This window comes from Condylostylus longicornis, unplaced genomic scaffold (genome assembly GCF_029603195.1).
Source record: "Condylostylus longicornis isolate FDR11 unplaced genomic scaffold, ASM2960319v2 ptg000004l, whole genome shotgun sequence".
In the NCBI taxonomy this organism is placed as follows: domain Eukaryota; kingdom Metazoa; phylum Arthropoda; class Insecta; order Diptera; family Dolichopodidae; genus Condylostylus; species Condylostylus longicornis.
The window spans coordinates 5,420,969-5,433,756 of NW_026577973.1; the positions used below are offsets into that span (position 1 = coordinate 5,420,969).

The 12,788-nt window shown below is 25.3% G+C and overlaps 1 protein-coding gene across 1 annotated transcript in view; it reads left to right on the forward strand.

The window, feature by feature from the left end:
• The first annotated feature begins 7,131 nt into the window (after positions 1–7,131).
• Positions 7,132–12,788, forward strand: part of LOC129612662 (protein turtle homolog A) — a 116,745-nt gene continuing 111,088 nt past the window's right edge. The window contains exon 1 of the mRNA XM_055526373.1: positions 7,132–7,402. Coding sequence (XP_055382348.1) covers positions 7,132–7,402 — 271 coding nt within the window. The remainder of the gene's footprint in view (positions 7,403–12,788) is intronic.

A 12,788-nucleotide genomic window follows, 5' to 3' on the forward strand; every position in this document is an offset into this window, starting at 1 on the left:
CAGTACATCAATATTATGTATATATATTTATGAAATATTCTTATTTCATTCATATTTTTTAATATAAAATAATTTGGATAGGTTCAAAGATATAATTTACAAAATTTATTTTACTTAGAAAAATAATAATAGCAATATTTTATAAATATTTATTAAAATCGGAATAAAAAGTAATCAATGCTAAAAGTGCTATAAATTTCGAACCAATAATGTACGTATACATACTTATATGAACATATATGAAAAACGAATCTGTATTTTATAAATATTTTAAACTTAATTTATAATTAAAATGATAATTTCCTTGGCAACTTAATTATTATTAAAGTACAGAAAATATTTATGGATTCCTTTTACAAAGAATATAACAAAGCTACACTTCAGAGTACGTTAATTTGGAGTAATTTGTAAACGAAATACGGTTTTGTGCAAAAATTTTGTTATGCCGGAGAAGAAATTTAATTATTTAAACAACGATTTTCAAATTTATGAGAATAAGTGTGATAAATGTGTGTAACTACCCTGTGCGTAACTACCCTGTCAAACTCGGAAAATGCTATTATTGAGATTATTAATATACAAATTTAACATAATATTATACACCCTTAAATGGAGCACAATTAATGATAAATAAAATGAAATTATGAAGTTTTAAGGTTACTAATCACTCGTACATTTATAAAATCGCAAGTTCAATTCATTAATGAATTATTAAAAGTGAAAAGTTCAGGAGCTACATAAAACTGTTGGCACAATTTGCATGACCTAGGCCCTATTACTAGCTTCATCAATAACGATAAAAATTCATCAATAACGATATAATGGAACACTGTTTACAAATAAGTAATAAATAAGGCTTCGACATTAATTATTTTTCGTGACTATTATTTATTGAAAATTTGATGAGCTTTTATTATTAAATAAAATGCTCGAACATTTATATATCACATTTTACCTAAATTTGCATTAAATCAAACCAAATTCCAAATACAATGTAAATGCAAATTTTAAGAAAATTTAAAAATTCAAAATTTTTACTTGTCCTGAATTTATTCAAAGTGCTGTTATTATATGTATTGAAACGATAGTAGAATAAAAACTATTATATTGAAAATTTGAGTAAAATAATAAAAGAAAATTCACTTTTTTATTAGCAATGTGAAATCATAAGATAAATTTATAATAAAGTTATACAAATCAATACAAATTTATTTATTTATTTTTAGCAAAGAAGATGAAAGTTATTAAATGAAAATCCATTATGACTTACATAAAGTTCATATTTGCATAAAATATATTTTGATATTGCAGCTATCAAATATTAGTGTAAATTATTAAAATTCTCAGTATAGTATTTCAGTATTGAGTATATTTTATTTTCATAGCTTTATAAAACTTTATTTATTTTATAAAATAAAAATTTTATATTGATGAATACTAAAAACCTCTCGAAATAACTATGAAGTAAAATTTAAAATGTTTGTAAGAACAATAAAAGAAATTGATTTTAAAAGTACAAGAATTGACAAGGAAAGTAGTTCATATGGAATTTTTGATTAACAATTACACTTGCAAAGCAATTGATTTCGATTTCTTTTTGAAATCAAATCAATTTTCGTTACTATTATACGAGTATGCAACTTGACCACTTTTTGCATTAAAACTCTATGATTTATGGTTTCCTGAATGACAATCAAAAAAAAAAAATTTTTCAATTTATTGTAAGATATTTTATAAAAATAAATAAAACAAAAACACCTTTTAAGAGTTTTCCAAAAAAGTTGAAAAAAAGTGTTCAATAACTTCAGTTTCCTTGTCCACCTGCAATTTATAGACTCGAAAACGCAATTCATTTTAAAATTCCGCTGAAATAGAAATGTATGAACCGATTTTCTGTCATTTCAAAGGAGGAAAGCTAAATAGTACAATGAAAAAATAGTCGTTGATATTAACCGTTATCGAAAAGCCATTTTTTTCAAAATTTTGATATAATTTTTTTTCAACGGTAAATTGTAGAAGTCTTAAACTTAAGCATTTTCTAATTATTGCTAATTATTTTTTTTTCCATGTAGAAAGCATTTCACTTCCCTCGTTTTAACAAAAAAATGTCCTATCACCAAAAATTGAAATTATTCATCTTAACTCACCCAATTAACCATTGAATACGACATTGTATTAAGGCATTTCTTCAACTCTTGTTTCTTCTCCTAAAAATATGCAATATTTTTTCGTTGCATAAACGATTTTGATAATTATGTAAATAAGAGTAATATTTTTTCCTCTTTGTTATATTAAAAGTATTCTCAATGTTACATTACAAATCATTAGTTTGATTCAGATTTATTTTTTTAAAAATATAAAAAAATTTTTCGAATTATTTAAACTGTGTAATTACTAGTTCACATTGATATTCACGGAAACAAATTTTGCAATAAAACCTTTCACATATACGTTATGCAGTATCTAGATTACATAAAAAATAGTAAAAATATTGATTTAAAAATCTTTCAATATAATCTTTTAAAAACTAAGTTTTCCAAACTTTTCTTGTAATTTTGTAAGTTTTTCATTTCAAACAGGGGCTGTTTTGCTCTTTCACCAGCGCAGAGTATAGTTGTTAAAATTATGATTTTATTTATACAAGACGAAAACCTGATGTCGCATAAGTAGGTTGTAAAATTTTATTTCGTATTAAGCTGACAATTGCTTAATACTGGCAAACCTTATCAACATCAAGTACATTTCGATAGTTTTGCTCGAAATATTTTAGTTATTTAAAATATTAAATTGCCGCAAATACAGAAATTCTATTTAAATCATTTAATAAATTGTTTTTAATTATATCATTTAATATTATAAAAAATTTTTAATTTGTTTAATACATATTTTACGGATTATATAATCCAACAAAAAAGCAAAATAATTCCTTCCCAAATTATACTGAAAAAATAACCTTTTTCAATTAAAGGTAAAACCTCAAAACATACAGAAAAAACATAATTACTTAACTTCAATTTAGAATTTTTTTATTCAATTTTCAAGATAATTATGTACCTCCGTAACTACCTTAAACGCATTGATCCTTTAACTTCTTTGATGTGTGAAATTCAATTTAAGTTGAAAAATAAAAATCCTCATATAATTATGTATACATATATAATTTAGTACATTTTCTTTTTAATGAAAATTCAAAATATAATTTTTTCTAGTAATTAATTTTAAAATGAAATTTAAATACCACAATGTTTCCAAAAAACAAAGGCAAAAGGAAAAAATAAGAAAGTAAAGAAAATAAATAAAAAAGTCAACAATCATCTCCCCAACCACAACCGATTTTTTTTATATTTCGCTTTTCTCTATTATATTGTTATCAGTATAAAACAAAAAAACAAAATCACATTAAAGCTAAAATAATTCCACCCTAAAAATGGGAGTTAAGCTGAACAGAAACAAAACAAAATTGATTACGGTTAGACCACTAAAGGTGGGATTATCAAAATATTTTAGCAATTTGAATCATTTTATAGTGATGTTGTTGTTGTGCTCTTCTTATTGTTATTATTATCGTTTTTTAGTACTAGAGAAATAAAGTTTATACCTTTCATTCACATTTTATTCATTCACTTATTCATTTATTCGTTCTCCTGTCTAATAAATAGAAAAGAGAAAGAAAATGAAAAAGGTAACACAAAATAATAATAAAGAGAAGAACAAAAAGCAGGTATAACACAGTCAACAAAGTTAAAATGTTTGTAATAAAGCTTATAGTGGATTAAAGTAATATAATAACAGTTCCATAGCATAGCTTAGAAAAAAAAAAAACAAAATAAAAAAGGCAAAACAAAAAATACGATTACAAAAGTTTTAGAACAGAAGTGGAAAGAACCGTTTACCGTTAAAAATAAAAAAAACAACAAACAATCAAATATAAGAAAAACATGAATTCAAAACAAAAAACAAAAATATTATTATGAAGTCTCTTAAAGATTTAAGATTGAAGATTAAAGGTGAAAGATTTTTATATTATTATTATTATGATTATTACTATAATGAATAAAAAACGGACGAAAACATAAAAATTTATAAGAAAACAACAACAAAAATAAAAAAAAAATTAAGGTTGATTAACCCAAGGTACACCCAGAGAACAAAAAGGGATATAAAGAGAGCGTAAAAAGGGATTAACAATCACAAAAATTAAGATATTCAACAGTCGTGGAAGTTGTACACTCACATACACATATAATATATCAGAATATATATATATACCTATATAGATATACGTATTTATAATATATATAAATGTATAATTATGCAAAGGTATATTAGGATTAAATGAAATTAATTTTAAATTAGGGTTTTCTAAATTATTTGTAATTTAAATTTATAATTTTCTTAAAATTTTAACAAACAAAAAATAAGAAGCCCATAAAAATTAATTTAACTCGTTAAAATTAAAAGTTTCCCATATAAATTAAACGTAAAATATAATAATATACTGTTAAAAAAAAACATAATATGTGTTATACAAATTTCTGTAATAAATACTCGTATATATGCACATATAAAACATTTAGCTACCTTAATATTCTTAATGCTATAAATTAAATTAATAACAAGCTTTAATAACACATTTGTGCATAATTATGGTCATATATATATACATAAATACACGTGTGAAACGATAATCTAATTTAATTTTTAATTACCATTCCATATAACGTTTTAAGATTCTATAACCGATGTATATAACAAACCTTTACAAAGTATTTAATGATTTTTAACAACAAAAAATTAATGTAATCGGACATGTACCTTGTGCATTTCCAGAAGTCTGGCATTTGACAAAAACAGTTCGTCTAACTTTTTTTCCCTTAGAGTATTTTATCCTTATTGAAAACTCAACCATTGCCACTACAGTTCTTATTTTGTGAGCCACACGTTCGGTAATGTAAAAGTTAATGACAGTTCACGAACTCAAGGTTTATAATATTAGTTCTAGTCGCTTAACTCATTCAAAAAAATGCAACCAATTAGTAGTCAAGATATTGATCTTTTTAATACTATTATACATATTATATCCCCAAATAAGAGCAATTTTTCAATTATATTTGTAAAACCTGTAGAGAACTTATTGAACACATATGAATCAAAATTTGATGAAAAACTTGCTTAATTTGCATCAAATTATGAGTGTATTCTCGCTTCATTTGTTGAACCAAATTAGTATATTTTTTTATGGTATATAACATAGTAACAATTTTTATTAATTTATAATTAAAACTGGAAATTTGTAATTGAAAAACTAAAAAGGTTATAGTTTTTCATCCATAAATTTACTTTTAGAAAATTATAAATCCATACGTAGATCAAAAATATACTCATTTAAATTCGTAACAACATGAATTAAATATTTATTTAACTATAGAATTAAAATTTTTTTGTAGTTGTAAGAAAAAACTAACCTAAGTCAAATTTTGTAGTCCTTGATTTTTTTAAAAATAGCTCTATATACAGAGTGATTCGCAAAGGTTAGAGGATCGAAAATGTGTAAAACACTTTTTCCAGAAGGTGCCACATCTCAAGGGTTCCCGAGTTACAGGGATTTTAACGAATTTTAACAAAATTTTTACTTCTTCAAGTTTTTTAGATTACGATTTCCGTTCTGAAAAAGATTAGGATTTCAAACGAACAGTTTCTGAAAGGCCTACTAAATGGCTTAAAATAAACATGCTGCTTGATTCTGCATTTTATGTAACTTTAGGCAAAAGTTTCGGACTTTAGACAAAATCAAAATTTTCCCTTGTTTTATTTATGCAGTTTTTTCTAACTAGATAATTTCGCAAGAATTTTTTTTTGCAGAGCTTAAACTTTAATTTTAGAGCTGCTTAAACTTTAATTAAAGTCCTCAAACATTAAAAAAATTTTTATGATACAGAAAATTTACCACAAAAACCCTTTCTATCTAAAGAATTTAAAGCCCCACTTTTTTCTATTTTTGATTTTTACTTATTTTAAGCGTTGTAATTTTCAACTATCATTAATTTTGGATGACGAAAGCGTTGTTTTGGATAAACATCACGTTATTTTGTAAAAAATCTGAGTTTTAATGTTTTATTGAAATGTAATAAATAATAATAAAATTGAAACAACATTTTGTAGAAACTTTTAATTTGAAAAACAAAAATTTTTGAAAAGAATTGAAATTTTTGAAAAGAAAAACTAGAATTTTGTACTACGAAAAACAAAATCTAGTACTCGTAATCAAAAAATTTTTTTTTAAACTTTTCTTTGTATAGAAAAGTTTGTAAAAATTTTCTTTGTATAGGTTTTGTATTTTTGCCAGTTTTTATAAGAAATGGCACCTATATGGTTTAAAATTTTTAAATGCATTTTTCCCGCATTAGGTTCAATTTAAAAATTTGAAAAAAATATGTTCGTCTAGAAATATGTTCAAATCTAGACACCATTTGGCATCTGAGGTTATTAAAATTATCTAGCTAGAGCGAATTTTTAAAGTCATGCCATATAAATTTTGACATTTATTTCAATAGAAAAAAATTTTTTTTTTAACAGGAAAATTTAATTTTTTTAAAAATATGGAGTTCGTAAATAATATATTATTAATATAAGGAAGTTACTAAATTCTATATCGCTATATAGAATTTGAATTCGTTGCTAGGCAGAATTTTCCTTTGACTTTCAAGAACCGCAGGCGAACTAATTGGCCCAAGTTCCGAGATTCGCTAAGCGATCTCCTTGGACCCGGAGTCCCTTCACGTCCTGGGACGCCTGTGGACCTCGACAGTTTGCACGCTCACAGAGCTATAAATGGCGCCTCTAGGGAAGCGTGCCCTTTAACTCGGATAAGAGGCAAAAAAAAACACAATGTTGTCCGATAGGTTAAACACCCTTCGTAAAAAATGTAGGACTCAATTTAACAAGGCGAAGTTCACCGTGGCATCACCTGATTGGTGCGCTTATAGAGATGACCTGAGAAAATACAAGAAGGAGTTGAGAAGGGCTCAGAGGTCGCCCTAGAGTGAGTTTTGTGGCAGAATTGGAGAGACTGCGTAGGTTTCCAGACTTCGGCGGGTGTTGGCAAGTAACCCAGCCGTGCCAAGCTACTCGATGGCTGTTGGCGGCTCCTGGACCAATTCCGCTTTGGAGTCTCTAGAGCTGCTCTTGGATACGCACTTTCCTGAAAATCAGGAAGAGTGTGCTCCGAATAGTCATTTTGGCAGGTCCAGCGCGGGAGCAGTGATGACTGAGAGGGGAATACTTTGGGCCATTCGCGGCTTTGATCCATTTAAGTCGGCTGGCCCTGACGACATAGTGCCAGCAGAACTACAATGCGCTGCAGAGGTCATCCTTCCTTGGCTTAAGATCATCTATGAGTGCTGTATAGACTTAACCTACATTCCAAAAACGTGGAATGTTGCTAAGGCGGTCTTCATCCCTAACGCTGGGAGAAGTTCTCACAGCTGCCCAAAGATTCTTAGACCTATCAGTTTAACTTCATTTCTATTAAACTTGACTGCCGCTGTTTCTGGAAATCACCTATACACCGCAGTGATGAGGCTGATCCTTATGTACGGCATTCTGTTAATTTGAAATATGCGATTGAATAGAAATAGATTTGAAAAAAGAAAAACATAAATTTTTCCCGAACTAGGTGAATTTCATAGGCGAATTTGGGGTTGGTTTTGAGAAATTTGTAAAATTTTTGGATAAAGGAATATTAAATTAAATTTAATTTTATCAACATCTAGTTTCATTTTAATTAAATTTTTGGCTCACAATATTCGTGGTTTTTGTGCTATATCTTCTGTACCATTAAAATTATTGACGACTTAAATTAAGGCTTAAACTTAGGGCAAAATTATATAAAAAAATTTTCAAGGTTTTAAAAAATTTCTTATGAAATTATCTAGTTAGAAAAAACTGAAAAAATAAAACAAGGGAAATTTTATTTTGATTAAAGTTGAAATGATTTGTATTTGGAAGATAGCCAGTCAATAATAAATGTTTTACATATTTTCTATTCTCTAACCAATGAATTATGTTGTTGTATAACTTTCAGAATCACACTAGACACCTATACGTTATTATGTATAAAGGTAAAGATAACACTTTTTGTTAAATTTGTTTTTGTAAAACTTTTATTTAAGACAATAAAATTAAATTTTCAATTTAATTTACTCGAAACACAATTTTTTAACTTAGCAGATTTTCTACAAATTTTTGTTGAAAATTATTTCTGTTCATCAGCAAATCATATATTTGTCACAACTCTATAAGCACCGAATTCAAAATATTTTAGAAAAACTGTTATTTATTTACAATAATTTAATTAAACTTCTTAATTAAATAGAAGTACATTAAAATTGAATTACATTAATATTAAACTATAGACTTTTTTATATTTAATTTAAATCACAAACTCAGAATAAACTACTGGTTTGTTTGAAAACACAATTTCTCTTGAACAAAATGAAAGATTTTTTGAAGAAGAAAATACTTTTTACATATTGTATTGCATACAATAAAATTATGTGATGGCACCAAATTTCGGATTCCGAGACATAAATTTAGTTATGTCTATCGTTTCATCCAGCCGTTTTTACTAACGTTAACTCAAAAATGTATGCGAACTGGCCAATTTACCACTTAAATTATGATTGTGGGACAACTTAACTAAATGTTTGAATTTAAACTTAACTTAAAAAAAAAAGTAGAGACTTCAAATCACTGTCACATTCGAATCCCTAATGAACTAATATCTGATACATTATAAGAGCTACAGTGTTCAAATTTTACATTCAGATGTATTTATTAATATATTATTCTACAAAAATGTTGTTAGGAAATGTATAAATATTTGTGGAAGTTAATGGTTACGAAATTTCCGCACGAGTTGACATAATATACTTGCATGCACATACTCTTCAAAAAAAACACAACATGATATTATAATTTTTATTATAATACAATATTATTTTATGAGAATTTAATAGAAATATTAATGCAATTTATTCAAACTTAAATGGAATATACGAAAATATACATAGTATAATAGTTATATATTAAACATAAAAGTATTATTCGCTCAATGTGTATGTATGTCTATTTTTATATAGAATATTTAAAACATACATTATTATACAATATGCAAATATAAATAAATTATACGTATACACAAAATATTTTGTTGGAGGAAAATTACTTTCAAAAAAATAATTCAATCATAATATTTAACTATAAAACACTAAAATTGATATATACAATTTATACATATTACATTATGATATACATAAGTACTCGTATACGTTTCGTATCATAAAAAAATTATACATATTCCAAAATAATAAAATATTTATTTATTTTTATGTGAATATAATAAATTTGAAAATTAGAATCTCGATGACGTGATATGTATCTAAACATGCACATAATTTTTACTTTATACATTATTCGTTCATATACTTTTTATGAAATATTAAATTAATATCCATAAAATATACACATATTTAGATATAATACGTACAAAAATGTATATGTTTATATGTATGTGTATGTTTACATGTATCAAATTAAATTTTTATATTACACTGCATGTTTTGTAAATATCTTGGGCATACGCACACAAACAATGTATCGAAATTCAATTAACGTAGTATATGTTATAATCAAAAAATCGTAACCAATGTAAAAATATTAAAACTTTTCTGAATAACGCAAAAAATTTAATAAAATAATCGATGGTGAAATTATATTTCAATTATTGTAAACATATACAAATACCATACTGCTTAGTTGTCAAATTCAAGTACACCAAATTGATTTTAATTCGCACACACACGAAAATTTTATTTAAAAAAAATTTTCCCGTAAATTCGAGATTCTGAGAAGTACTGTGACTTCAATAATGCGCTTACAACTTAAAATTTACAAAAAGTATCACATTCCAAAAAGTTTAGTGAAAGCTCTTGACATTGTACTCGTACACTTGCCCTAAATGCGTTTTATACGTAACGGATATGTGAAATAAATTAAATTGGATATCGAAAAAATCGAGCACGCTTTTCTTATACATGTCATATAAATGTTGCCAAAAATAACCAAATAAATAAACAAACATATATTTTCAGCAATAAAGTGCTTGTTATTAAGTTAGTTTTCTAAAATGCAGCATAAAAATAGTATGTTTTTAATGAAATCGTAACGTTTGTTAAAAATTAACATTTGCACAGAACATTAAATTGAATTTTCAAACCAACGTCAAAATGTGTATCAAAAGCTTTAGCAGCTTTTTTTACAATGTGAAGATATTGAAACCTCTGAGACGATAGTACAATCGTATTAATACCGTGCCTAAGCTTTTTATAAAGCATTATTGAAGTAACGGGTATTGTGTTCACAAAAATTAAAGTTTTCCCTTTCTTTCAAGTAGCTCTGCAATTTTTTGTAGGGCAAACAAAGCTGTGCAATTTTTCATAGTGCAAGTGCAGTAACTAATAAGTACGAAATTTAGCTTGAATTTAGGCGCATTTCCTAATAAAAGTAGGAAATGCGCCTAAATTCAAGCCAAAATGATTGTTTCTATCAAAAACTCGTATACTTTTTACATATATATCACACATGTAGATTACACATATATTTTAGTGTGTCACATCATATTACTTAAAATCTATAAAGAACTCTGACTTAAACTGAATGCTTCAAAACTCTACACTTTAATTACTTAATATACAAACTTATAATTGCTGAAAACTTTTTATCTTTTGAAATTGAAACACAAATTTTTTTCCTGAAAGTTCATACACTTTATACATGTGAAGCATTGAGAAAAAGATTAACTCAGAAAAAAAATTATTTCAGTACTAATAATGTGTTCAACAATATTCACACGTGCCGATATAATGCAAGTTCAAGTTAATGACGAAATTATAAAACTAATAATTATTATTTTCGTATTTACTAGTGTATACTATATGTAAGCCCTAAAAATTTTCATAATTTCTTCGATAAATTTTCTTAATTTCCCAATACACTACAAGAATATAATTGGTATTCATTACAGAAGTAATAAAATACTTATAATTATATGTACATAATGATTTTTAATATCTATATAATATAATGTAAGAAATAAATATCAGTGTAGATAAAAGAATTGAAGAATTGTAATACTCGTAGTTTGTGTGTATAATACATAGTAAATTTTTCCCTTAGGAAAATCTTATATTGTTAAAAATCATTTTTCTTATTTTCAATTCAATTTTTTTTTCTTTTGTTTTAGTTTTTTATTTTGTTCCTTTTATGTCATTCTGTATACGTTTGCTGGCCGCAGGAGATATCATATTGGAACGCATAACAATTCTTTACTATCTCTTTGGAATATCGTATAACAATTTTTTCCTTATCATATCAATTTTTTTTTTTCGTTCTTCTTTCTTTTTTCTAATTTTTTTTATCCATCTTTCTTTTAGTTATTTACTTTCATTTCTCTTACTTCATTTTTACCTTGATTCGAAGTTTATCAAGGGATTAATTTTATGCGTGTTAAACGAACATTTAAGTCAGATTGGATTAGTTTTTATCGTATAATTTCAAGAATTACGACTGGCTAAAAGGAAAACAAGAAAAAACAAAATGGATTTTATTACACAAAAAATAAAAAAGGAAAAAAATCATAAAAAAACTGAAAACTAATAATATTATAATAATATAAAAATAAACAAACACAACCAAATACAATAGAAATATATTAGAAGGATTAACCATTGCAAAAGAATTGAATTAACAGGACATCGGGACACTGAAAAAGTTAACGATTAATACGTGCCGGTTAAAAGAGAAAAAAATTAAGTAACTACAAACAAAACACAAATTATTGTCCTAGTCTACGATTCGTTCATTATTTGAAAGCAAATTTTTCCTTTTATTTTTGAACACATAAAACAATTTTTTAGAAATTAATTTTCTTACTTTCAGTTTCTTCTATAGTTATTTATTATTTAAATACAAACAAATCTTTAATGGAAATAAAATATGTACCCATGTTTGAATAGAATTTTCATAACTTGAATGTGCATTCTTAATATTGTTTGCCTAAATTCGCGCATATTTAAATGCAAATATATTTTATAAAATTTTTTAAGTGACAATCTTAGTTAATCAAAATAGCTTAGATTTCTTGAAAATTAATAACATTACAATTTAATTTATTATATGCTATTTTTTATATTACTAATAATTTATCAATAATATATAAAATAAAATAGCTGCAATTCAAAATTTTAATTTAAAAAAGTTAACAAATTGAAATAAACAATTACACTTATATGGTCACTCTTTAATTTCTATAATTTTCTTACTTTTATTCATTGTACACAAACCATAGTGTTAAATACAAAAGTAACAGTACAATATTCAATGTACATAATTTATATAATAAGAACTTCGGCAACAATCGTAAAATCTATGAAGTTTATCATAAAACTTCCTTACAAGTATAAAAATAAACAAACAAGATAGCATAATGAGAATATTTAAAAAAGAACAAAAAAAAAAATGGGAACTAGCTAAACATAACAACAATAGTTATAAAAAAACAAAAATGGAGTATAATAATAATAACAGCAACAAAATTATGTTGTAAGGATAAAGATAAATAGTCTGTCCTATTTCCTTTTGTAATATAAATGACCAGGTATACCATAATTTACAGGATTTTCTCTGTAGGAATTGTTGTTTTGTAGGTTTTTATAAATTTTTCTATTTGA